At 43.7% G+C, this 27,568-nt stretch overlaps 1 protein-coding gene across 1 annotated transcript in view; it reads left to right on the top strand.

The window, feature by feature from the left end:
* Positions 1-27,568, top strand: part of LOC137629539 (uncharacterized) — a 52,089-nt gene that overhangs the window by 6,899 nt on the left and 17,622 nt on the right. The window contains exon 4 of the mRNA XM_068360954.1: positions 17,274-17,355. Coding sequence (XP_068217055.1) covers positions 17,274-17,355 — 82 coding nt within the window. The remainder of the gene's footprint in view (positions 1-17,273; positions 17,356-27,568) is intronic.

Below are 27,568 nucleotides of genomic sequence, written 5' to 3' on the forward strand. Positions count from 1 at the left end.
GCTCCCAGACGGAGCACCTTTTTATTAGTACTAAGTGTCAAAAGGAAGGTGAACAAGAACACTATCTCATCCTGGATTAGGCAGGTCATTAACTGGACCCTTAATCCTTTCTTTTTCAATATTAATCTTACCCGATGATCATGTAGCTGTCAACTCTGTTGCCCGACAGAAATCTACGGTCGGGATACGCCAGCGATCGCTATACAGGTGGGGGTGTACACAACAGCGCCATCTGTGAGCAGGTACTCAAGTACTTCTTGTCAACAAGAACTCAATTTTTCCTCTGTCGTGCCACCGGCAAGACCTACTGGGATACGCTGTTGATTCTGGAGTTATTGCTAACGATTTGGTGATGTATTTGCTCTAGAGTTTAGCCTTCGCTATTCAGGAAGCTTTATCTTTAGCTTAGCAAGCTTTTGGAATTAATTTGAATTAATTATGGTGACGAAGAGAGTATGGACTCTCTTTCACTTTTAAATGGCCGACCCTTCCCTTAGACGGAAGTGTTGGTGTCGAAGAGAGTATAGACTCTCTTTCACTTTTTATTTTATATCTCTCCGCCATTTATAGGCCTCTTCAATTAACTTTCCTTAAAAAAAAAAAAAAAAAAATATGCGACCTTTCCTAATAGTAGGCGGTCCTTACTTGGAACCGAAGTTAATTAACATTGAGCTCGTCATATCGTTTTTCCTGTTAAGAATTTATGCTATTTTAATTTTATGTTTTTGAAAGAATTTCTTTGATAAGTCTCGTACTGTTTTCAAAGTTGAACTAACGTTTTGTTTTAGTCTCCGCAGTTGTTGACGTTCAGAACGTTTAACTTGCGCTCTATCGTTACGATAGAGAGAGAGTATTCACGGTTTCACGTTGCAGTAAGAGTAAACCGATTCTAGCGTTTCGTTCATTCTTTCTTAGCTTAAATGGTTTTAATTCTAATAAAGGAGCTTTTTCAATATTAATCTTACCCGATGATCATGTAGCTGTCAACTCTGTTGCCCGACAGAAATCTACGGTCGGGATACGCCAGCGATCGCTACCCAGGTGGGGGTGTACTCAACAGCGCCATCTGTGAGCAGGTACTCAAGTACTTCTTGTCAACAAGAACTCAATTTTCAATATTAAACTTACCCGATAATCATGTAGCTGTCAACTCCGTTGCCCGACAGAATTCTACGGGAGGGATACGCCAGCTATCACTATACTAGAAGGGGGTGTACTCACAAGCGCCACCTGTGGCCAGGTACTACAGTACTTGTTGTTGACGCCACCTCACTTTTTCCTCTGTCGTGCTTCCGGCAAGACGTTCTTGGATACGCTTATGATTTTGGAGTATTGTTCACGGTTTGGTGAAGTATTTCTCTAAAATTTGCAGCTATTCGCTATACTGGAAACTTCTATGTTAGCTTAGCTAGCTTTTGGAATTAATTTAATTATTATGGTGACGAAGAGAGTATGAACTCTCTTTCACCTTTAAATGGCCGACCCTTCCCTTAGACGGAAGTGTTGGTGTCTAAGAGAGTTTAGACTCTCTTAATTTTGTTATAGATTTATTTTATATCTCTCCGCCTTTTATAGGCCTCTTCGATTAACTTCCTTTTATTATAAACTTATTAAAATTAATTTTTATATTTGTTTATATTCGACCTTTCCTAATAGTAGGCGGTCTTTTCTTGGTACCGAAGTTAATTAACATTGAGCCCGTCATTTCGGTTTTACCTGTTAACATATTATGCTATTTCAATGTTTTTGAAAGAATTTCTTTGATAGTCTCGTACTGTTTTCAAAGTTGAACTAACGTTTTGTTTTGTCTCTGCAGTTGTTGACGTTCAGAACGTTCAACTTGCGTTCTATCGTTACGATAGAGAGAGAATTTTCACGGTGTCACGTTGCAGTAAGAGTAACCGTGTCTAGCGTTTTGTTCATTCTTTCTTAACTTAATGGTTTTAATTCTATAAAGGAACTTTTCATTTTGAGAAATATTTTCCTTTAACAATAATATGTTTTAACGATATATATGATTGGGCTCTTCTCTCAGGTTCTAAGTCAAGAGAGAGAGAGAGAGAGAGAGAGAGATAGAGACGGAGGGAGAAAGAGGAGGATAAACGTTTCGTTCAAGCGAGTAACGTTGTTATCGTTTTTGCTCTTCTCCCTAGTCTCTTTAGGGGAAGAAGGTAAACGTTTCTAGAGAATTTAAACGTAGTTTATTTGATCTAGTGTTTAGTCTCTTTCCAGCCACTGAATTATTTATATTTCATTAGATTTTTCTGTTACATTGTAATTCTGTTTTCGCAATTACTAACTTTTGAGAAAGGATAGAATTGCGTGTTTCAGGTACAAACCACTTAAAGTTTCGAGTTCAGTGAAATAAGTGCAAACAGAAAATCAAAAGTGATAAGTGATTAGCGCAAAGTGTCAGTGTTGTGCGTGAGGGTACTTCTGTGCGTGCCAGTCGTCCTCCCAGTCCGGGACCTCTTGCAAGCTCCCAAGCCCAGGGGAGAAGCAATGTCGAAGGGCAAAAGGATTCGGCAGGCCTTGATCGGCGCACAGAAGTATCCTCGGTGGTTGCGGGCGTGTCTTACAGAGACCGTCACTCCCACCCGCAGACGATTGAGCCCTTATTTTGCTCGTCTGCAGAAGAAATTTCGGGGAGAAAACGCTGGTCTCAGGTCTCAAGACCTCTTAAACGTAAAGTCCAGACCTATGCCAGACGTACGAAGTTAGAGTTCTACAACCCGGATGCAGTCATTGGGTTAGCTCTGACTCTCCGCAGTCATCAGGTGACTGCACACCTCCTTAGAGAGGTAAGGTGATGCCGTAACAGACCTCATCTTCTGTTTAGGCTTTGCCTCAGCAGACCTTAGCGTCTGCCGACCCCAAGATGACTTTGCTGCAGTCCATGCAGTCACAGCTTGCGGTCTTAATGCGTGAGTGTCAGGCTGAGAAGGTTACACCTCCTCCTGCGATCGCTCCGCCTCACCGCAGTCCAGTCTGCCAGGCGTACGATGTTGAGGTTCCTCAGGATACCTTACCGCGTTCTGAGTTGCCAGTTACCAGCGGTGTGCAGCAACCTCCGCCTTCCTTAAGGCAACCTCAGCAATGGGAGCAGGAATCTTATGCCTTACTTCCTCCGCTTCCGCTTGCGGTTCCACCAGAGAGGCAACAATCTCTTGAGGTACGACTACCTCTTCCATCAATGAGGCAGCCACCTCAGCACTCGCTGCAGCTTAGGCTAGCTCCTCAGGAACCTCAACTCGCAAGACAAGAACTGCGTTCTGCGCAGCCGCTACATCAACTCTCGCAGCTCACACCTCAGGAACCTTAACTCGTTCCTCAGGAACCTGCTACTGCGCATCCGCAACCCTTACAGCAAGCGCAACTCATGAGGCAGCAACCTCATGCTATGAGTCAGCCACCTCAACGCATGCATCTGCCACTTTCTCCTCAACTTGAGAAATTACAAATGACAATAATAACACCTCATTACTTTCATAACTTGCATTTGTAATCATATACATGTATGCCTACACAATCATTATGATAATGGAGGTTATTTGTCTTACTTATATAAAAATATATATGTATTCCTTGCAATATATTTTTAACAATATCGCAAAATATGGCAAAAATATCTTCAAAACAAAAATGAATCATGAGTTATGAATGTAAGGTAAATATTATGTTGATATTAAAACCCCATGCAAGCATGCATGAAGCACTCTAGCACTGGTCATGGAATTTCTGAGAAATGTTAAACGCCATGCAACACGCTCTGCTTACCTTACAGCATGCTCTACATACAGCATGCTCTGCATACAGCATGCTCTGCATACAGCATGCTCTGCATACAACATGCTCTGCATACAGCATGCTCTGCATACAGCATGCTCTGCATTCAGCATGCTCTGCATACAACATGCTCTGCATACAGCATGCTCTGCATACAGCATGCTCTGCATACAACATGCTCTGCATACAGCATGCTCTGCATTCAGCATGCTCTGCATACAACATGCTCTGCATACAGCATGCTCTGCATTCAGCATGCTCTGCATACAACATGCTCTACATACAGCATGCTCTGCATACAGCATGCTCTGCATACAACATGCTCTGCATACCTTACCGCATGCTTCTCAGTCATACATCTTTGGTTGTTGCCAACTCACTAGACTGTCAAGCAGTCTCATAACGTTGCCTTCTAGTCTGCTGCTTTTGCACCATTGAAACCCTCACTGAGAGAACTTAACTTTTCTCGGATATGGTCCCTGTAGATGAGAAAGTGCTTTTCTCCCTCCTTCTGATATTCCCTTGAGGACTCTGTCATTTGGAGAGGAGCCTTTAGCTGCGTAGCCTCCTATGGACTTTTATTTAAGCATAACATGCTTCCAGGGAAGGTAATGGTTCCACTTCAGTCACTAACCCCGTCTGTTACCACACCTGCTCCCTTAGACCTTGAGCTGTGTTGCAAGACATGCAGTCCAAGCTTAGTCCTTGTTAAAGGATTTTTTGTTTACGGAGTCAGTGTGTCACTGGGAAGACGTTCAACAACCAGCAGAAGTGACTTGTTGTGACGCAGTGCGGCAACCTCAGCAACCCGATAAGGAGTTGTCTGTACGACCCAGACAGTCTAGACAGCTTCGGGTTGTCACTGTACTTCCTCGCTTCCCCATGGTTGACAGTTCACAGACTGTGCAGCAGTACCATGATCTTGTGTCCGGCTCCGTCAGACGACTGGCTTTTAAGAGCTCCCACAAGTCGTCGCTGTCTGGAGATTCTCAGATGGACTATGGATTTGACCAAGGAACTGGGCCTCCTGGTCAATTTTGAGGAGTCTCAGCTCATCCCATCCCAGACCATTGTCTCCCTGGGTATGGATCTTCAGAGTCGAGCTTTTCGGGCTTTTCCGTCGGCCCCAAGGATCTTCCAAGCCCTAGAATGCATCCAGAGCATGCTGAGAAGGAACCGATGCTCAGTCAGGTAGTGGATGAGTCTAACAGGGACACTTTCATCGCTGGCCCTGTTCATCGTGTTAGGGAGAATCCTCCTCCCCCCCTTCAGTATCATCTAGCTGCTCACTGGATAAAGGACATGACGCTAGAGACGGTCTCAGTTCCTGTTTCCGAAGAGAGGAGGTCTTCTCTCGCGTGGTGTAAGAACAGCTTTCTTCTCAAGGAAGTCTACCTTTGGCTGTTCAGAAACCCGACCGCCGTCTCCTCTCGGACACATCAGACACGGGCTGGGGTGCGACTTTGGACGGACAGGAATGATCGAGAACATGGAATCAGGAGCAAAGGACACTTCACATCAATTGCAGGAGTTGTTGGCGGTTCTTCTGGCCTTGATAAACTTCAAGTCCCTCCAGCTTAACAAAGTGGTGGAGGTGGACTCTGACAACACCACAGCCCTGGCTTACATCTTCAAGCAGGGAGGGACTCTTTCGTGAAGTTGTTCTAGATCGCAAGGGACCTCCTCATCTGGTCTAAAGATCGAAAGCTCACGCTGGTAACGAGGTTCATTCAGGGCGGTATGAATGTCATGGCAGATCACCTCAGCCGGAAGGGTCAGGTCATCCCCACAGAGTGGACCCTTCACAAGAATGTTTGCAGCAGACTTTGGGCCCTGTGGGGTCAGCCAACCATAGATCTGTTCGCTACCTCGATAACCTAGAGACTCCTATTGTATTGTTCTCCGATTCCAGACCCAGCAGCAGTTCACGTGGATGCTTTTCTGCTGGATTGGTTCCATCTCGACCTGTATGCATTCCCGCCGTTCAAGATTGTCAACAGGGTACTTCAGAAGTTCTCCTCTCGCAAGGGACACGGCTGACATTGGTTGGCTCCGCTCTGGCCCGCGAGAGAATGGTTCTTAGAGGTACTGCAATGGCTGGTCGACATTCCCAGGACTCTTCCTCTAGGAGTGAACCTTCTACGTCTACCTCACGTAAAGAAGGTACACCCAATCCTCCACGCTCTTCGTCTGACTGCCTTCAGACTTTCGAAAGACTCTCAAGAGCTAGGGGCTTTTCGAAGGAGGCAGCCAGAGCGATTGCCAAAGCAAGGAGAACATCCACTCTCAGAATCTATCAGTCTCAAGGGGAAGTCTTCCGTAGCTGGTACAAGACCAATGCAGTTTCCTCAACCAGTACCACTGTAACCCAGATTGCTGACTTCCTGTTATATCTAAGGAAAGTAAGATCCCTTTCAGCTCCTACGATCAAGGGTTACAGAAGTATGTTGGCAGCGGTTTTCCGCCACAGAGGCTTGGATCTTTCCACCAACAAAGATCTACAGGACCTCCTTAGGTCTTTTGAGACCTCAAAGGAACGTCGGTTGTCCACTCCAGGCTGGAATCTAGACGTGGTCCTAAGGTTCCTTATGTCATCAAGATTTGAACCTCTCCAATCAGCCTCTTTTTAGGACCTCACATTAAAAACTCTTTTCCTCGTGTGCTTGACAACAGCTAAAAGAGTAAGTGAGATCCACGCCTTCAGCAGGATCATTGTTTTCACATCTGAAACGGCTACATGTTCCTTGCAGCTCGGTTTTTGCTAAACGAGCTTCCTTCACGTCCTTGGCCTAAGTCGTTCGAGATCCCAAGCCTGTCCAACTTGGTGGGGAATGAACTGGAGAGAGTACTTTGCCCAGTTAGAGCTCTTAGGTACTATCTAAAAAGGTCTTAACCTTTACGAGGACAATCAGAAGCCTTATAGTGTGCTATCAAGAAACCTTCTTTTCCAAGTTCTAAGAACTCAGTTTCTGACTATTCAGGCTTCTGATTAGAGAAACACATTCTCATCTGAAGGAAGAAGACCTTGCTTTGCTGAAGGTAAAGACACATGAAGTGGGAGCTGTGGCTACTTCTGTGGCCTTCAAACAGAGCCATTCTCTGCAGAGTGTTATGGATGCAACCTATTGGAGAAGCAAGTCAGTGTTCGCATCATTCTATCTCAAAGATGTCCAGTCTCTTTACGAGTACTGCTACACCCTGGGACCATTCGTAGCAACGAATGCAGTAGTAGGCGAGGGCTCAGCCACTACATTCCCATAATCCCATAACCTTTTAACCTTTCTCTTGAATACTTTTTATGGGTTGTACGGTCGGCTAAGAAGCCTTCCACATCCTTGTTGATTTGGCGGGTGGTCAATTCTTTCTTGAGAAGCGCCGAGGTTAAAGGTTGTGATGAGGTCCTTTAGTATGGGTTGCAGCCCTTGATACTTTAGCACCTTTGAGTTGATTCAGCCTTCCAAGAGGAACGCTGCGCTCAGTAAGGAAGACGATCTTATTAAAGGCAGAGTAACGGTTCAAGTCGACTTCCTTACCAGGTACTTATTATTTCATTGTTATTGTGGATAACTGATTATATGAAATACGGGATACTTAGCTATCCTTTAGTCTTGTACACTGGTTTTTCACCCACCCCCCTGGGTGTGAATCAGCTACATGATTATCGGGTAAGTTTAATATTGAAAAATGTTATTTTCATTAGTAAAATAAATTTTTGAATATACTTACCCGATAATCATGATTTAATTGACCCACCCTTCCTCCCCATAGAGAACCAGTGGACCGAGGAAAAAGTGAGGTGGCGTCAACAACAAGTACTGTAGTACCTGGCCACAGGTGGCGCTTGTGAGTACACCCCCTTCTAGTATAGTGATAGCTGGCGTATCCCTCCCGTAGAATTCTGTCGGGCAACGGAGTTGACAGCTACATGATTATCGGGTAAGTATATTCAAAAATTTATTTTACTAATGAAAATAACATTTTTTCCTCTGTCGTGCCTCCGGCTAGACCTACTTGGATACGCTGTTGATTCTGGAGTTATTGTTCACGATTTGGTGATGTATTTGCTCTAGAGTTTAGCCTTCGCTATTCAGGAAGCTTTATCATTAGCTTAGCAAGCTTTTGGAATTAATTTGATTTAATTATGGTGACGAAGAGAATATGGACTCTCTTTCACTTTTAAATGGCCGACCCTTCCCTTAGACGGAAGTGTTGGTGTCGAAGAGAGTATAGACTCTCTTTCACTTTTAAGAATTTATGCTATTTTAATTTTAATGTTTTTGAAAGAATTTCTTTGATAGTCTCGTACTTTTTCAAAGTTGAACTAACGTTTTGTTTAGTCTCCGCAGTTGTTGACGTTCAGAACGTTCAACTTGCGCTCTATCGTTACGATAGAGAGAGAGTATTCACGGTTTCACGTTGCAGTAAGAGTAAACCGATTCTAGCGTTTCGTTCATTCTTTCTTAGCTTAAATGGTTGTAATTCTAATAAAGGAACTTTTTATTTGGGAAACCTTTCAGTTTTTTTCCTTTAACAAATAATATGTTTTAACGATATATATAATTGGGCTCATCTCTCAGGTTCTAAGTCAAGAGAGAGAGAGAGAGAGAGAGAGATAGAGACGGAGGGAGAGAGAGGAGGATAAACGTTTCGTTCAAGCGGGTAACGTTGTTCTCGTTTTTTTGCTCTTCTCCCTAGTCGATATAGGGGAAGAAGGTAAAACGTTTCTAGAGTTTTATTCTTGTTCCCAGGCTTTATGCGGTGAGAGATTTTAAACGTAGTTTATTTGATCTAGTGTTTAGTCTCTTTTCCAGCCACTGAATTCTTTATCTTTCATTATGTTTTTCTGTTACATTGTAATACTGTTTTCGCAATTACTACCTTTTAATGAAGGATAGGATTGCGTGTTTCAGGTACAAACCACTTAAAGTTTCGAGTTCAGTGAAATAAGTGCAAACAGAAAATCAAAAGTGATAAAGTGATATGCGCAAAGTGTTACAGTGTTGCGTTCGAGGGTTCGTCTGTTCGTGCCAGTTGTTCACCTAGTCCGATACCTCTTACAAGCTCCCAAGCCCAGGGGAGAAGTAATGTCGAAGGACTTATGGGTTCCTCAGGCCTTGATCGACGAACAGACGTTTCCCTCCGTGGTTTCGGGTGTATCTACACACGTTGCCGACGTGATCACCCCACCCACACAAAGACGAGAGAGCCCATTTATTCCTCGTCTGCGGAAGAGGTTTCTCGCAGAAACCATGGACCAAATCTTGCAGCTTTTAAGTGCAAGTCGGTCCCTTCCGCGCAAGTCCAACGGCCTAGGTGTAGCCACTGGGTCAGTTCGGACTTGCTGCAGTACGACAACTGCACACCTCCTAAGAGAGGCTAGGTGGTACCGCAACAGGCAGTAACTCCGTCTGTTGCCGCACCAGCTGTTTTAGACCCTCAGTCACAACGGACAGTAGCTCCGTTTGTTGTTGTCTTTCATAGACCCTAGTGGTCCATGCTGCAGACTATACAGTCTCAGCTTGCTCCTTCATGCAGGAGTATCATGCTGGAAGGTTGACAATGCAGCCTGTTAACCTACAACCCGCCGAGGTTGTGCGCTCAGCAGATACTGCGGCTGCCTGCTCCCACCCTCCACCTGTGAGAGCTCCACCACCGATGCGCAGTCCACCCTGTCAGACGCATGTTCTTGCTGCACCATCTGCTAACATGCGTGAGCTACCGCATCAGCAGTGGGAAGGTTCTGTAGAGCTGCCGGGTTCCAGCACTATGCGGCATTCTCCGCAGCCCATGCAGCATGCTCTGCATACCTTACAGCATGCTCTGCATACCTTACAGCATGCTCTGCATACCTTTCAGCATGCTCTGCATACCTTTCAGCATGCTCTGCATACCTTACAGCATGCTCTGCAATACCTTACAGCATGCTCTGCATACAGCATGCTCTGCATACCTTACAGCATGCTCTGCATACAGCATGCTCTGCATACCTTACAGCATGCTCTGCATACCTTACAGCATGCTCTGCATACCTTACAGCATGCTCTGCATACCATACCGCATGCTCCTCAACCCACCGCAGCCCCTCCCACGCACCAGCACTCTGCTTTTGTTGTTGCCAGCTCCCACACTCCGACTGCGGAGAAGGTTGACGATGCACCCGTGGGCCTACACCTCCCACGGTTGTGCGCCCGGCATGGCTTCCTGCTCTCACACTCTTGTTGTGAGAGCTCCTCCACCCATGCACAGTCAACCCTGCCAGATGTATGATGACTCCCACACACAGAGCACTCCGTTGCCGTGCGGGAGCTACCACAAGCTGCCGTGTTTTGACACGGTGTGTCAGCCTCCGCAACACTCTGTGGTTACCGCCACTCGCCAGCAGCAAACTAGTCAGGCAGGAGTTGAGGCTTCCCCACACAAGTTGTTGCCAACTCACAAACTGTCATGCAGTTACATGACGTTGCCTTCTGGTCTGCTACTTATACACCAGTGCTGTATGTCCTCACGCTCCTGTTGTGGTTGACAGTTCAGTTTTTGACAGTTCACAGACTGTCAAGCAGTTTCATAACGTTGCCTTCTGGTCTGCTGCTTTTGCACCAGTGAAACCCTCACTGAGAGAACTTAGCTTTTCTCGGATATGGTTCCTGTAGATGAGAAAGTGCTGTTCTCCCTCCTTCTGATATTCCCTTGAGGACTCTGTCATTTGGAGAGGAGCCTTAAGCTGCTTAGCCTCCTATGGACTTTTATTTAAGCATAACATGCTTCCAGGGAGGGTAAATGGTTCCGCTTCAGTCGCTAACCCCGTCTGTTGCCACACCTGCTCCCATAGACCTTGGGCTTGGTTGCAAGACATGCAGTCCAAGCTTAGTCCTTGATAGAGGATTTTTTTTTACGGACGCTGAGGTATCCTACTCACGTCCGCCAGTTGAGATGGTTCCTCCACCGGTGCGACCCAGTGTGGGTTGACAGTCGCACGTTGATGTTATGCTACTCTCGGAGGTGGTTGTGGACGTTCAGTGTGTCACTGGGAAGACGTTCAGCAACCAGCAGAGGCGTCTTGTTGTGACGCAGTGCGGCAACCTCAGCAACCCGATAAGGGGTTGTCTGTACTACCCAGACAGTCTAGACAGTTTCGGGTTGTCGCTGTTCTTCCTCGCTTCCCCATGGTTGACAGTTCACAGACTGTGCAGCAGTACCATGATCTTGTGTCCGGCTCCGTCACGCATCCACCAGTGCGACCGGATTCAGCGAGTCAGACGTTGCCCACTCCGTTGCCGTTTCCTCATCAGTTTCGGATGAGGAACCCTCTGATGAGGACATGGCTGAACAAGAAGATCAATCCCCAGCCCTGCTATCCATCCAGAAGATGCTGAAGAAGGAATACAGCCCTGTCAGGCTGTGGATGAGTCTGGTTAGGACACTGTCATCCGTGGTGCATTTGGTGTCACTTGGAAGACTACACCTCCGTCCTCTTCGGTTTCATCTAGCTCTTCACTGGAAAAGGACAAGACGCTAGAAGCGGTCTCGATCCCGGTTTCCGGAAGATAAGTCTGGTCTAACCTGAGGAAAGGACTTTATCAACCTTTTATAGGGTCTTCCCCTGACTGTTCAGACTCCCAACCACGTTCTCTTCTCAGACGCATCGGACGTAGGCTGGGGTGCGACCTTAGGCGGTAGGGAATGCTCGGGATTATGGAACTCGCGTCAAAGGACAATGCATTTTAACTGCAAGAAGCTTCTGGCAGTAAGTCTGACCTGGAAAAGCTTCAGGTCTCTCCTTCAGGACGAAGTCATGGAGGTCAACACGGACAACTCCCTGCTTTGATGTTCATCTCCTAGCAAGGAGGGACCTACTCTTCGACATGGTGCGAGTTCGCTAGTGACCTAATCTCCTGTTCAACAGGTCTAGACTTTTCACTAGTAACAAATTTCTTCCAAGGCAACTTGAATGTCTTAGCAGTTTGTCTCAGTAGGAAGGGACAATAATTCCAACATATTGGACCCTCCACAGAGATGTATGCAAGAGACTTTGGGTCACCTGGGGCCATCCAACCATAGATCTCTTCGCAACCTCGATGTCCAAGAGGCTCTCAATACTTTGCTCACCTATCCCGGACCCAGCAGTGGTTCTTTTAGATGCCTTTCTACTAGATTAGTATCATCTAGATCTATATGCATTCCCTCCGTTCTAGATTGTCAACAAGGTACTGCAGAAGTTCGCCTCTCACGATGGGACAAAGTTAACACGCGAGAGAATAACTTACCGAGGTACTTCGATGGCTAGTAGACGTTCCCAGAACTCTTCCCCTAAAGGGGGACCTGCTACATCTGCCAAGCGTAAGAAGGTACTCCAAGGCCTCCACGCTCTTCGTCTCACTGCCTTCAGAGTATCGAAAGACTCTCGAGAACTAGAGGTTTTTCGAAGGAGGCAACCAGAGAGATTGTTAGAGCAAGGAGAACATCCACCCTTAGAGTCTACCAATCGAAGTGGGATATCTTCCTAAACTGGTGCAAGTCAGTATCCATATCCTCGACCAGTACCTCTGTAACTCAAATAGCTGACTTCCTCTTATATCTGAGAAAGAGCGATCTCTTTCAGCTCCCACTTTCAAGGGTTACAGAAGCATGTTGGCATCAGTCTTCCGTCACAGAGGCTTAGATCTTTTCAACAATAAAGATCTACAGGACCTCCTTAAGTCTTTTGAGACCACGAAGGAGCGTCGTTTGGTTACACCTGGTTGGAATTTAGACGTGGTTCTAAGATTCCTTATGTTAGACAGGTTCGAACCACTTTAATCAGCCTCCCTGAAAGATCTCACCTTTAAGACTCTTTTCCTGATATGCTTAACCACAGCTAAAAGAGTCAGTGAGATTCATGCCTTCAGCAAGAACATCGGATTCTCATCCGAAACAGCTACATGTTCTACAACTTGGTTTTCTAGCCAAACACGAGCTGCCTTCTCGGCCTTGGCCAATATCGTTCGATACTCCAAACTTATCATATGGTTGGTAATGAACTAGAAAGAGTCTTATGTCCTGTAAGAGCTCTTAAGTTCTTTTTAAAAAACCTTTACGAGGCCCGTCTGAAGCTTTATGGTGTTCAGTTAAGAAACCATCTTTGCCTATGTCAAAGAATGCTTTATCCTATTTTATCAGACTGTTAATACGAGAAGCTCATTCCCATCTGAATGAGGAAGACCAAGCTTTGCTGAAGGTAAGGACACACGAAGTTAGAGCTGTCGTAACTTCCGTGGCCTTTAAACAAAATAGATCTCTGCAAAGTATAATCGACGCAACCTATTGGAAAAGCAAGTCAGTGTTCGCGTCTTTTATCTTAAGAATGTCCAGTCTCTTTACGAGAACTGCTACACTCTGGGACCATTCGTAGCAACGAGTGCAGTAGTGGTGGGGGCTCCACCACTACAATTCCCTAATTCCAGAACCTTTTTAATCTTTCTCTTGAAATATTTCTGGGTTGTCCGGAAGGCTAAGAAGCCTTCCGCATCCTGGTTGATTTGGCGGGTGGTCAAATTCTTTCTTGAGAAGCGCCTAGATTAGAGGTTGTGATGAGGTCCTTTAGTATGGGTTGCAGCCCTTTATACTTCAGCACCTAGGAGTCGTTCAGCATCCTAAGAGGACCGCTAGGCTCAGTAAGGAAGACGTACTTAAAAAAGGCAGAGTAATGGTTCAAGTCGACTTCCTTACCAGGTACTTATTTATTTTATGTTTGTTATTTTGAATAACTAATAAAATGAAATACGGGATACTTAGCTTCTTTGTTAACATGTATGCTGGTCTCCACCCACCACCCTGGGTGTGAATCAGCTACATGATCATCGGGTAAGATTAATATTGAAAAATTTTATTTTCATTAGTAAAATAAATTTTTGAATATACTCACCCGATGATCATGAATTTAAGGACCCGCCCTTCCTCCCCATAGAGAACCAGTGGACCGAGGAGAAAATTGAGTTCTTGTTGACAAGAAGTACTTGAGTACCTGCTCACAGATGGCGCTGTTGTGTACACCCCCACCTGTATAGCGATCGCTGGCGTATCCCGACCGTAGATTTCTGTCGGGCAACAGAGTTGACAGCTACATGATCATCGGGTAAGTATATTCAAAAATTTATTTTACTAATGAAAATAACATTTTTTTGACAATGGAGGGCACGACCCAGAGCTTATGATGTCAGGGGTGCAAGTATGTCCTTGGCCTTCAGAAAGAACCTTTCTGTGACAAGGGTACTACAGGCAGTTGTATGGAGGTGCCAAATAACCTTCAAAGTCCACTACCTACAAGAAGCTACACAGGTCCATAGATACGTTTACTCTAGGCCTTGTGGTAGGTGATCTGCAAGTGGTATAACTACTTTAGCTCCCTCACAGGACTATTAGCAGTTGTTTGAGGATAGAGGTTTCAATTTTAGTCTAGGTTGAATGTAAAGATTGGCTAGCCTTTACTTCTTCAATATGAGATCATATCCAGTCATCCAATAACATGTCAGATGTATGGTCCTATTATTGTTATTATTACTTGCTAAGCTACAACCCTGGTTGGAAAAGGAGGATGCTATAAATCCAGGGGCCCCAAAAGGGAAAATAGCCCAGTGAGGAAAGAAAACAAGGAAAATAAAATATTTTAAAGTTTAACAACATTAAAATAAATATATCCTATATAAACTATAAAAACTTTAACAAAACAAGCGGTAGAGAAATAAGATAGAATAGTGCGGCCGAGTATACCATCAAGCAAGAGAACTCTAACCCAAGACAGTGGAAGACTATGGTACAAAAGGTATGGCACTACCCAAGACTAGAGAACAATGGTTTGATTTTGGAGTGTCCTTCCATTAGAAGAGCTGCTTACCATAGCTAAAGAGTCTCTAAGTATTGAAGTGTTAACTTAAAACTGAATAGAAAGTTTGTCTAATAATGTTATAAAGTATACTGAATTTTGAAGAAATCTCATGGACCAACTATATAGTGTGACAGGAAAATTCCACCCATGAAAATTCCACCCATGAAAATTTCACCCATGAAAATTTCACCCAATGAAAATTCCACCCAAAGAAAATTCCACCCTAAGAAAATTCCATCCAAAGATAATTCCACCCAAAGAAAATTTGACCCAAGTAAACAACAATTTAAAAAAAAAAAGTATCTAAAGACAAATGCATTACCTAAATAAGAGTTCTTAACAGGCAAACCAAAATTTGAAATCACCAAAAATAGTTGTTCACAAGTAAACAACAGCTTAACATTTCCAGAAAAAGAACAACAATATGAAATAATCTATAAATCTAAATGGGTTTCCAGCTACCAGTACTGCTTGAAGTTTTAAGCCAACACGTTCAAACAACTATTTTAAATTAAAAAAATTATAGACATGGCCTTGAAATTCATTAAAAGTGAAAAAGGAAAACTGAAGCTTTGTGATGAATCTAATTATATTTATGAAAAACATCAGAGTAATCCATAAAAAACTAAAATGTATTGGAGATGTGAACAGTTTTATAAAGGTTGCAGGGCACGTATACATACACTTTATGATTTTGAGGTGCTTGAGATCATTTTTACATCTGGAAGCCATAATCATCCAGGGTCAAGCTGCATGGTGGAAGTCCACAGTTCCATATCAAATTTAAAAGAGGAAATTCATACGCGAGGAGTTGTCACATCATCTCGGGAAGTAATAGCTTCCAATGTGGGTTGGCTAAGTGAGGAAGTGAGGTCACATCTTCTATTTCCCTTAGCATACATAATTGGAGACACAGGTCTCAAGGGATTTCATCACTACCAACAAGTCAAATGGTGTCTGAAATTCCTTCTCAGTTCGAGTGCCTTGAAAATGGTTCACCTTTCCTGGCTTATGACATTGGAACAGATGACCTTGAACGAATTCTTATATTTGCAACAGAATTGGGTCTAAATGAGTTAGTAGAAAATACTACTTGGTCATGTGACGGGACATTTAAATCATCTCCACAGCTTTGGACTCAACTCTTCACAGTGCATATCATTGTCCGAAATACATTTCTCCCCATGTCTTTTCTCTAATGCAGAATAAAGGAGAAGAAACTTATAAGAGATTTTTTGAAGCTCTTCTTCAGTTGCGTCCAAATATTTGTCCTTCGAATTGCTTAGTGGATTTTGAAAAAGGAATCCATTATGCTCTTTTAACTGTGTTTCCTAACACTTTTATACGTGGTTGTTTGTTTCTCTTTGGCCAATCTTGCTGGCGAAAGATATGTGAGATTGGCAGAAAAACTCAGTATAATAATGACCCACAGTTTCCGCTTGAAATTAAATGCTTTAATGCTCTGACATTTCTTCCACCATCCGAAATCATCGCTGCATTTGAATTGCTTTCGGACGATAATGATTTACCAGATGAGTTCATTGGTTTCTTTGAAAGCACCTATATTGGCATGTACCGAGGAAGAGGAACCAACACAGAAGAGGAGAGCCCCTTTTCTCAATAGGTCTCTGGAATGTACATGAATAGGTCTTGCAAAATATACCCCGGTCCAATAATGGAGCTGAAGGTTTCCATAGTGCTCTACGATCGTCATTAGCAAGCATACTCGCAAATCTCTGGAGACTTTGTGCCACGTTGCAAAAGGAAGAAAACCTGACTCAAACAAATTGATTCACATTACTCGAGGGGATCACAACAGTCAAAGAAATAAATACATAAGTATTAATGCCAGACTTAGACACCTTGTCGAATGTTTTGATGTCAATGATATTTTGAAGTTTCTAAGAGGTTTTGCATATAACCTTCATTAAATTTAATTTTTCTCTTATTTTTAATAATTTTAACTATTTTTATGTTTCTTATTGGCGGTGCAATTTTTTAAATATGTATTCTGTGTGAAACATGAGTATATAACTCATAAATTTCTCTTCATGAAAAGAAAAAATGTTTTATTGTTGTTAACCATTCTTTTGGCAATCTTCTGATACTTTATATTTTGATACTTTAAATAAACTTGAGTGAAATTTTCTTTTGGGTGGAATTTTCTATGGATGGAATTATCTTAGGTGGAATTTTCTTTGGGTGAAGTTTTCTGGGTGGAATTTTCGTGGGTGGAATTTTCATGTAACCCTATATAGTTAGTTTCAATTACCTACTGATAGGTTCATTAATTAACATTTAATGAAAATAATTTTGTGTTATGTAAGTATTGCATTTAAGTACAAAAAATATGAATAATATACTGAATTTATTTACTCTTACTATCTAGTAAAATAAACAATTAGATTAAACATATGGCAGAATAGAAAGTTAAAAAGGTGTACCAATTGCAGTAGTTAACTGATAAGCTGTTGGATATCGTAATACAGTATAAGCAAATCAAATGAAATGTTTCATTGTTTAGAATGATGTTGATTATGCTTATGAATTTATGCTGCTTTGATATGTATGTTGTGTTAGATGGGAGATTTTATTATTGATTGTATTTATTTTATCTTGCTTTTAGTCCTAATCCTGAGGTGAGGGAGAGTCTTGGTGGGGCCTTGTATCAAGCTGTGTCTTCCATTGAACATGAACTCTGTGCTCAGGTAAGAAAGCATCTGGAACTAGAATTTAATTTTAGTTTTAGCTTTTTTATCTTATTTTTATTTCTGGGTCGGCCTGTGATGGCCGGTGAAAAGTCCTTCTTTCTACTTTTTCTGATATAAATCTTCCAAATATACCAGAGAAAATTAAAAGCATGGAATGCAGAGGTTACTACCCTTGTGCGAGCACTTCATGAGTGTCGTGTATACATCAGGGGCGTGTGAAAACCACTATTCACAGGCTGTCTTCCATTTAGATAACTCCTCCATCAAAGGGAAGGGCCGTAACAAAGACCCCAGAAACCACACTTGGGCCACGCCACGTCACCCACACGAATGCCTTCTAGGTTATCCTTCTGTTTTGGACTTGCCCACATAGTTGATAAGTTTTTGTATAGTGATTTTCGGAAGTGATTGTCGTTAATTCAACATGACTGACGTTGCTACTTCACCTTTACCAATGTTAAGTACCATAGTTTGTTTTGACAGTTTATTTCAGTACCGGACATTTGTTCCTTTTCCAGTATTGTGGATATTAGTTTTGGAAGCGGTTGGTCTGCCTCGGTATCGGCAGCCATTTTGGGTGTTGTTCGCTTCGGTAGATTTTCAAGTTGATTTTGCCCATCTGGTACTCTGTCATCTAGATTATATCACTTACGTTTTTTGACCAATTTTATTATCATTATTTATTATTGGTTTTTACTATGGTATTTATTTGCTAGAAAGTCCAATTTAGACCTACGAAGAATAGCGATTTAGTCTTGTTATAGTTATGATCACACCTCAGGAAGGTGCTCGATTTAGACTATATCTTTATGTTTATTTGTTACGTTGTCGTTATTCTTCGTTCTTGGTTACAATTACTAAGAAAAATGCAATCAAATTTATTATTTTTCTTATTTTGTTGTGTGATGTTAGTTGTTATTATGTAACCTTGAGAGCGTGAGCAGTGTGTACTCGCTTTCTGTTTCTACAGATATGAGTTACCCCTTCTCTCGTTTTCTTTATTAAGCTCGAGTAAGAGAGGTGGATTTCCCGTTTTCCGTTTTTATACGGTCACAAGTTATTCTTGCCTCCTCTTATTCTCCGAGTTGATGTTAATACGTTTAATGATATTCACGTTTTATTGTTGTGGTTACGGTTAATAGAGCTAGCACTATTAATAGGTTACGTTAGTGTATGAGTCATTATTTGGGGTCGCTTTATGCCAACACCCTTAGCTCCGCCTTGAGTTATACTCCGTTATAATGGATACTCATTAGGTGTGAACTAGTCAGATATTTGGAGTGCAACCGTCAAATCCGGCACTCAGACTCCGGCTGAGGCCTTTTGCACACGAACCTTTGTCATGATTGATCACAATTACTTTATTACGGTCCCTTTTTTCATCGAATCTCCAAAGAAATATTGTCTTAGGGACTACGCAGCACCTCCCCCAAATTTTTTTTAGCCAAATCCATTTTTGGGGCTAGGGTGCTGTGTGGTCCTCAAGGACTATTATCCGAGCAACATGAGGGTAGGCTTGTGTATCATAAAGGATGTTTCATCTACAACCAAGCAAACCTCCACTTCATGTGTGTACGTATGGGCGAGAAGAAAAACTAGCAAGTCAGACACTCACCTCATAAGAGAAAATCCCTGGGGAATGAGCCAGATGCCTGTCATAGTGCCTCTGCTAAGGTACCCAGTTGATGGACCCCTTCTACCTGAGGCTATGCTTTGGGTCCACCAAGAGAGGTTCTATGTTTCTGAAATTGATGGATATAACTCTTGACTTAAGGACATTCATTGTTGGGGTCATTTATCTCTGCGAGACAGACCAGCACCCCAGCTTTCCTGGTTTGCTTCCAAGTTCTCATTTTCCTCTGAAAAAAAATCCCAAAGTACTTGAGGTTTGGATCTTTGCATGGGTTGGATGATGTTGCTGTATATATTCATCCAGAGGAAACTTTTTGCGGACTGAAAAGGTTTGGTTGAGTGTATGGTGCCAGTTTTTTTGCAGGTTAGATCTGGAACTGTTTCTGATCCCTATTATAGGCCTGAGTCTTATAATTGAAAGGTTTTTTTTTTTTAGGTCAAAATTCTTTTCTCCATTTCTCTGTAAATGAAAAATTAACTACACAGATGTTAGCTATACCTTTATCCAGAAAAGATTGGAGGAAAGGGAGCTAACACAGAGAGTCACTATAAAGAACTCTGCTTCTACCTTTTCCAGAATACAAGCAGCCATTACATGTGCCATATCTTAAATTTTATTTGACAAGGTTCTTTAAAGCCTTATAAGTAGGCTTACACAACAACTTTGCCATTGCTGAGTTGGCAATCCAGGATTCTTCAGCAGCTCCCCTCTTCCAGAGAGGACATACCAGTTTAGAAAGCATTTGTATAATATTAAATTGAGCTGTTGCAAGAGAATCTGGAACAGACAGAAAACTGTCACCCAACTGATTGGTACGCACATAAGCCTCCCTTTTCTTGAAGAGAAAGACCTCACGAAAACCTTTAAATTCTGTGAATCTTTTAAACTTGGTAAGATAAACCCCCAAAATTCAATTACATTCTTTGTGTAGGATGAAGTCCCCTTTCAGCAATATATCCCTCGTAGATTTTAATCCCATCTTGACTAATTTTAGCCAAGAAGGTTGTTTTCTGACTTGGCACTGTCATCTCAACCCCAGAAGCATCAAGAAAACTGTGATTGAGGAGCACACCCCCCCCCCCCCTCAGCATATGAGACTGCCTCTGTCAAACTGTTAAGGGCATACTTATTTATCATCAGTATAACCTTAGAAGTAAGCTGGGGGGAGGTCTTAGGGAATGGTTATGTAATGGAACAACGTGATTGAGGAAACAGGGTTAAAAATGTTTAAAATCTACTTTTCCAAAGGAAAGATTGAAGCCCAGCACCAAAACTACAAATTTAATACAGTTGGTATTTTTCCTAGCTATACAAACCCATTTCATTTACTGTACAGGTATACCTCGACTTGAGTCGTTTCGAGTTATGTTGGTTTCAAATTCATGTAGGTTGTCAAAAATAATACATGGAAAAGTAAAAATTCAGTTTTGAGTCCTTTTGTTTGACTTTCCGTCTGTCTGCCACAAGTATCTAAGTCATATCACAGGAATAGTGTTAAAAGCACACAAAAAGTTAATTTACTATAGATAAGAATTAAAGTATACTAAATCATTTTGAAATGCTTATTTTTAAATATTTAACTTAGCCGGTGAATATATAATAGCTGCAACTCTGTTGCTCGACAGACACATACATAAAAACTCGCCAGCGATCGCTATACAGGTTGCGGGTGTGCCCACCAGCGCCAACTGTCGGCCAGATACCACTCTCGATGTAAACAAAACCTCAATTTCTTCTCTGTCGACGTGTCGACAAGACGTACTTTACTCGCTGTTGAACCTGGAGTTTTTCCCATCATATTTGGTGAAGTACTTTAATTTGGTTTGAGCTTTTGCAGTACAGGTGTTTTTCTTCAAATAAATCCTTGAACTCTTTTTTTGAATCGGATTAATTGTTGATGACTTAGATCGTTTTTGGAATTTTCCCTTGACTAATTCAAAATGGCTGACCCTTCTCAAGTTCCCAAGTTTCAAAAGTGCAATGCTAGGGACTGTCATAGGCGTCTTCCAAAGGCTTCTCTCGACCCTCACACTGTTTGTTCCAATTGTCGGGGTAAAACCTGCCAATTGGAAGATCGGTGTGAGGAATGCGTGGGCCTTTCGGAATTTGATTTTATCGAATTTGATAAATATACACGCAGACTAGAGAGAGATAGGGTAAGGAGAAGTTCTTCTAGGTCGGTAGATTTTTCCTCTCCACATGCCCCTGAACCTATTCCTTCCCCTGTAGTGGTTGTTCCTAACCCCCCTCCTAGCACTCAGGAACCGTCGATGGCAGACATGATGTGTGCTATTCATGCCTTGGGGGAGAGAGTTGAGTCTTTAGCAAGTGACCGAAATCAACTCATGGCGGACGTAAAGGAACTCAAGTGCCAAAGTGCCACGAAGGATAGTGTCAAAGTGCCTAGTGTTTCTCAAAGTGTTGTGAACAGTGTTGCGCTCGAGGGTTCGTCTGTTCGTGCCTGTTGTCCTCCTAGTCCGGGACCTCTTGCAAGCTCCCAAGCCCAGGGGAGAAGCAATGTCGTACGACTTATGGGTTCGAGAGGCCTTGATCAGCGATCAAACGTTCCCTCTAAGGTATCAGGCGTATCTCTCCAAGATCGCCCCTACCTAAGTAAGACGAGAGAGCCCATTTTTACCTCGTCGTCCAAAGGTGTTTCACGTAAGAAACCTTGGACCAAGGTCTCCAGACCTTTAAAGCGTAAGTCGGTCCCTTCAGGACAAGTCCAACGTCCCGGATGTAGCCACTGGGACAGTTCGGACCTGTTGCCGTCATCTGATGACTGCTCGCCGCCTAACAGAGGCAAAGTTGTGCCGTCTCATTCGTTGACCCCGTCTGTTACCGCACCTGCTTCCGTAGACCCTAAATGGGTGTTATTGCAAGACATGCAGTCCAAGCTTGCGTCCTTGATGGAGGACTACAACGCTGAGAAGGTTACCGTTGAACCCACGAGCCTTCAGCCATCCAAGCGTTCTGTTGTGCGTCCTGTTGACGTGGATGTAGCTTTCTCGCGTCAACCAGTTGGGGTGGTACCTCCACCGATGCGACCCAGTGTGGATTTCCAGCCGCACGTTGACGTTAGGCAACGCACTGATGCGATTGGTGACGTTCAGGACGTTCATCAACTATCAGAGTTGACTTGTTTTGACGCGGTGCGTCAACCTCCGCAACCCGGTATGGTGTTGACTGCACTACCCAGACGGTCTAAACAGTCTCGGGTGGACGCTGTGCGTCCTCGCGCACCTGTTATTGTTGACAGTTCCCAGACTGTTCAGCAGTTCCAGGACGCTGCGTCCGGCTCCGTCACGTATGCACCTGTGCGACCGGACTCTGCGAGTCAAACGTTGCCTACTCCGTTGCCGTTTTCTCATCAGTTATCGGATGAGGAACAGTCAGATGAGGACGTTGCTGAACCACAGCATGAGGATCAACCTTCAGAACTAGATGAGCCTAAAGCAGTTCAACCATCCTTGGACTTTAGAAAAGTCATGGCGGTTTTTAAAAAGTTGTTCCCTGACCACTTTATTTCTGTGGCTCCTCGTTCGCCGCCGTCAGAGTTTGTCTTAGGCGTTCCTGCTTCCATGCCTGCCTTTACTAAACTCGTTCTCTCTCGCTCATCCAAGAGAGCTTTACGGATGTTAGGCGATTGGTTAGAGACCAAGAGGAGTTTAGGGAAGACAGCATTTGCCTTCCCCCCATCTAAACTCTCATCTAGATCGAGCGTCTGGTATGCCACGGGAGAAGTTCTCGGCTTGGGAGTTCCTGCCTCTGCCCAGGGCGACTTCTCAAGTCTTGTAGACTCTCCCCGCCGCCTTGCCATGAGACGCTCGAAGATTTGTTGGTCACCCTCGGACCTGGACCACCTTCTTAAAGGCATTTTTAGGGCGTTTGAAGTCTTTAACTTCCTGGACTGGTGTTTAGGAGCCCTGAGTAGGAAAATCTCTTCTGCCGATAGGGATATTTCCTTACTCATTATGTCCTGCATGGACAAGGCCGTCCGTGATGGGTCCAACGAGCTTGCCGCTTCATTCACGTCCGGAGTCCTTAAGAAACGAGAGTCTCTGTGCTCGTTTCTGTCAGCAGGAGTGACGCCATGCCAAAGATCCGAGCTACTCTTTGCGCCCTTGTCTAAGTGCTTGTTTCCTGAAGTCTTGGTTAAGGAAATTGCCTTGTCTTTAGTGCAGAAGGACACCCACGATCTAGTTGCGTCCTCGGCTCGCAAAGCTCCCCCTTTGCCTGCCTTGTCTGCCAGACCTAGGATGGACACTCCTGCGTCCAGGTTTATCCCGCCCTTTCGTGGCAGAGCCTCCAGCAGGGGAGGTGCTCGTGCCGAAGGGAAGAGAGGGAAGAGGAAAGGATCCAAGTCCTCTAAGGGCAGAGTCTGACTGCCCGCAACTTCAGACAGCAGTAGGTGCCAGACTCAAGAACTTCTGGAAAGCCTGGGAGAAGAGAGGCGCAGATCAGCAATCTGTGAGGTTGCTCAGAGAGGGGTACAAAATCCCTTTTGTACGCAAACCCCCTCTAGCGACGTCCCCCATCGATCTCTCTCCCAGGTACCGAGAGGAAGAAAAGAGACAAGCCCTGAAACTGGAAGTGTCTTTTTGCTAGAGAAGGGAGCGGTGGTCAAAGTCTCGGACCTTCAATCACCGGGGTTTTACAACCGTCTCTTCCTAGTATCAAAGAAGACAGGAGGTTGGAGACCGGTGCTAGACGTCAGTGCTCTGAATGTCTTTGTCACAAAGACGAAGTTTACCATGGAGACCACAAAGTCAGTCCTAGCAGCGGTCAGAAAGGAAGACTGGATGGTCTCTCTAGACCTAAGGGACGCCTACTTCCACATCCCCATTCACTCAGACTCCCAACCTTTTCTGAGATTCGTCTTCGACGATGTGGTGTACCAGTTTCGGGCCCTGTGCTTTGGCCTAAGCACAGCTCCTCTCGTGTTTACGAGGCTTATGAGGAATGTGGCAAAATTCCTCCACTTATCGGACATCCGAGCCTCCCTTTATTTGGACGACTGGCTTCTCAGAGCCTCTTCCAGTCATCGCTGTCTGAAGGATCTCAATTGGACTCTAGATCTGACCAAGGAATTGGGACTCCTTGTCAACTTGGAAAAGTCACAGCTGGTCCCATCCCAAACTATTCTGTATTTAGGGATGGAGATTCACAGTCAAGTTTTTCGGGCTTTTCCGTCGGCCCCCAGAATAGATCAAGCCCTGCTCTCCATCCAGAAGATGCTGAAGAAAGAACACTGCTCAGTCAGGCTGTGGATGAGTCTGGTAGGAACGCTGTCATCCCTGGAGCAATTTGTCTCACTAGGAAGGCTACACCTCCGTCCTCTTCAATTCCATCTGGCTTTTCACTGGAAAAAGGACAAGACGCTAGAGGCGGTCTCGATCCCGATTTCCGAAAAGATCAAGTCTTGTCTGACTTGGTGGAAGGACAATATCAGCCTACGAGAGGGTCTTCCCCTGGCAGTTCAGATACCCAACCACGTTCTCTTCTCGGACGCATCGGACTTGGGCTGGGGCGCGACGCTGGACGGTCGGGAATGCTTAGGTCTGTGGAACTCGAGTCAGAGGAGCATGCATATCAACAGCAAGGAGCTTTTGGCGGTTCATCTGGCCTTGATAAGCTTCGAGAATCTCCTTCGAGGCAAGGTGGTGGAGGTCAACTCGGACAACACCACGGCATTGGCGTACATTTCCAAACAGGGAGGTACCCACTCACTGACTTTGTACGAGATCGCAAGGGACCTGCTCATCTGGTCAAAAGATCGAGGCATCTCCCTAGTAACGAGGTTCATCCAGGGCGACTTGAACGTCCTAGCAGATTGTCTCAGTCGGAAAGGTCAAGTAATTCCAACCGAATGGACCCTCCACAAGGATGTGTGCAAGAGACTTTGGGCGACTTGGGGTCAACCCACCATAGATCTCTTTGCAACCTCGCTGACCAAGAGGCTTCCAATCTATTGCTCTCCAGTCCCGGACCCAGCAGCAATACATATAGATGCCTTCCTCCTAGATTGGTCACATCTAGACCTTTACGCATTCCCACCATTCAAGATTGTCAACAAGGTACTGCAGAAATTCGCCTCTCACGAAGGGACAAGGTTGACGTTAGTTGCTCCCCTCTGGCCCGCGAGAGAATGGTTCACCGAGGTACTTCGATGGTTAGTAGACGTTCCCAGAAGTCTTCCTCTAAGAGTAGACCTTCTACGTCAGCCACACGTAAAGAAGGTACACCAAAGCCTCCACGCTCTTCGTCTGACTGCCTTCAGACTATCGAAAGACTCTCGAGAGCTAGAGGCTTTTCGAAGGAGGCAGCCAGTGCGATTGCTAGAGCAAGGAGAGCGTCTACCATTAGAGTCTACCAATCGAAGTGGGAAGTCTTCCGAGACTGGTGCAAGTCAGTTTCCGTATCCTCGACCAGTACCTCTGTAGCCCAAATAGCTGATTTTCTCTTATACCTGAGAAAAGTACGATCCCTTTCAGCTCCTACTATCAAGGGCTACAGAAGCATGTTGGCCTCGGTCTTCCGGCATAGAGGCTTAGATCTTTCCAACAATAAAGATCTGCAAGACCTCCTTAAGTCTTTTGAGACCTCTAAGGAGCGTCGTTTGGCTACACCTGGGTGGAATTTAGACGTGGTCCTAAGATTCCTCATGTCAGACAGGTTTGAGCCTTTACAGTCAGCCTCCCTGAAAGATCTCACTCTTAAGACTCTTTTCCTGGTATGCTTAGCCTCGGCTAAAAGAGTCAGTGAGCTTCATGCCTTCAGCAAGAACATCGGGTTTTCGTCAGAAAAAGCTACTTGTTCTCTGCAGCTTGGTTTCCTAGCCAAAAATGAGCTACCTTCTCGTCCTTGGCCTAAATCTTTCGATATTCCTAGCTTATCGGAGATCGTAGGCAATGAACTAGAAAGAGTCTTATGCCCTGTTAGAGCTCTTAAGTTCTACTTAGCTCGTACTAAACCTTTACGAGGCCAATCTGAAGCGTTATGGTGTTCGGTTAAGAAACCATCCTTGCCTATGTCAAAGAATGCTTTGTCATATTTTATCAGATTGTTAATACGAGAAGCTCATTCACACTTGAGTGAGGAAGACCGATCTTTGCTTAAGGTTAAGACGCACGAGGTTAGAGCTGTAGCAACTTCCGTGGCCTTTAAGCAAAATAGATCTCTGCAAAGTATCATGGACGCAACCTATTGGAGAAGCAAGTCAGTGTTCGTGTCATTTTACTTGAAAGATGTCCAGTCTCTTTACGAGAACTGCTACACACTGGGACCATTCGTAGCAGCGAGTGCAGTAGTGGGTGAGGGCTCAACCACTACAATTCCCTAATTCCATATCCTTTTAATCTGTCTCTTGAAATGTTTTAATGTTGTTTTTATGGGTTGTCCGGAAGGCTAAGAAGCCTTTCGCATCCTGGTTGATTTGGCGGGTGGTCAAAGTCATTTCTTGAGAGCGCCCAGATTAGGGGTTTGATGAGGTCCTGTTGTATGGGTTGCAGTCCTTGATACTTCAGCTCCTGGGGGTCTGTCAGCATCCTAAGAGGATCGCTGGGCTCCGTAAGGAAGACGTACTTACAAGGCAGAGTAATCGTCTAAGTCGACTTCCTTACCAGGTACCTATTTATTTTGGTTTTGTTATATTGATAACTGTCAAAATGAAATAAAAAACTCTTAGCTTATACGATGTAAACATAATTAACTCTGGTCTCTACCCACCTCCTTGGGTGTGAATCAGCTATTATATATTCACCGGCTAAGTTAAATATTTAAAAATGATATTTTAATTATAAAATAAATTTTTGAATATACTTACCCGGTGAATATATAAATTAAACGACCCTCCCTTCCTCCCCAATAGAGACGCAGTGGGATGAGAAGAAATTGAGGTTTTGTTTACATCGAGAGTGGTATCTGGCCGACAGTTGGCGCTGGTGGGCACACCCGCAACCTGTATAGCGATCGCTGGCGAGTTTTTATGTATGTGTCTGTCGAGCAACAGAGTTGCAGCTATTATATATTCACCGGGTAAGTATATTCAAAAATTTATTTTATAATTAAAATATCATATTTAAGATAAAAGTTCACATAATTAACATAAATCGTAGCAAACAAACTATGAAAACAGCTGTGACGGTTTAATTATTAATTAGCGGTTTTTAAGAGCTTAACAGTGACGTTTTCTATGATTGTTCAACTATCTACCATTTGAATCATTAACAGCACGTAAAGTCATATTATTGTAAAATATATGAGAATAAAGTATATAAAATCATATGAAAATACATTTTTGTATACTATTTTCTTATTTTAAGTGCAACTTAACAAACAACAATTACAGTACTTTTTTATTTATGGTTGTGATCAGCTGATCTCAAGACTACTGCGAATAGCAAAGAATATTTTTTAGCTCATCCAATATAGATTACTAATGTAAATTACATCAGCACCAATTTGTTATGGAATGTGTCAGGTAAATACTACACATAATATATACTTTTACTTTGCTTGAATCTATGTTCAATCGTAGACTGATATTAAAATGTCATTCGATTTCATCAGCTGATC

Source organism: Palaemon carinicauda, chromosome 37, assembly GCF_036898095.1.
Source record: "Palaemon carinicauda isolate YSFRI2023 chromosome 37, ASM3689809v2, whole genome shotgun sequence".
Lineage (NCBI taxonomy): Eukaryota > Metazoa > Arthropoda > Malacostraca > Decapoda > Palaemonidae > Palaemon > Palaemon carinicauda.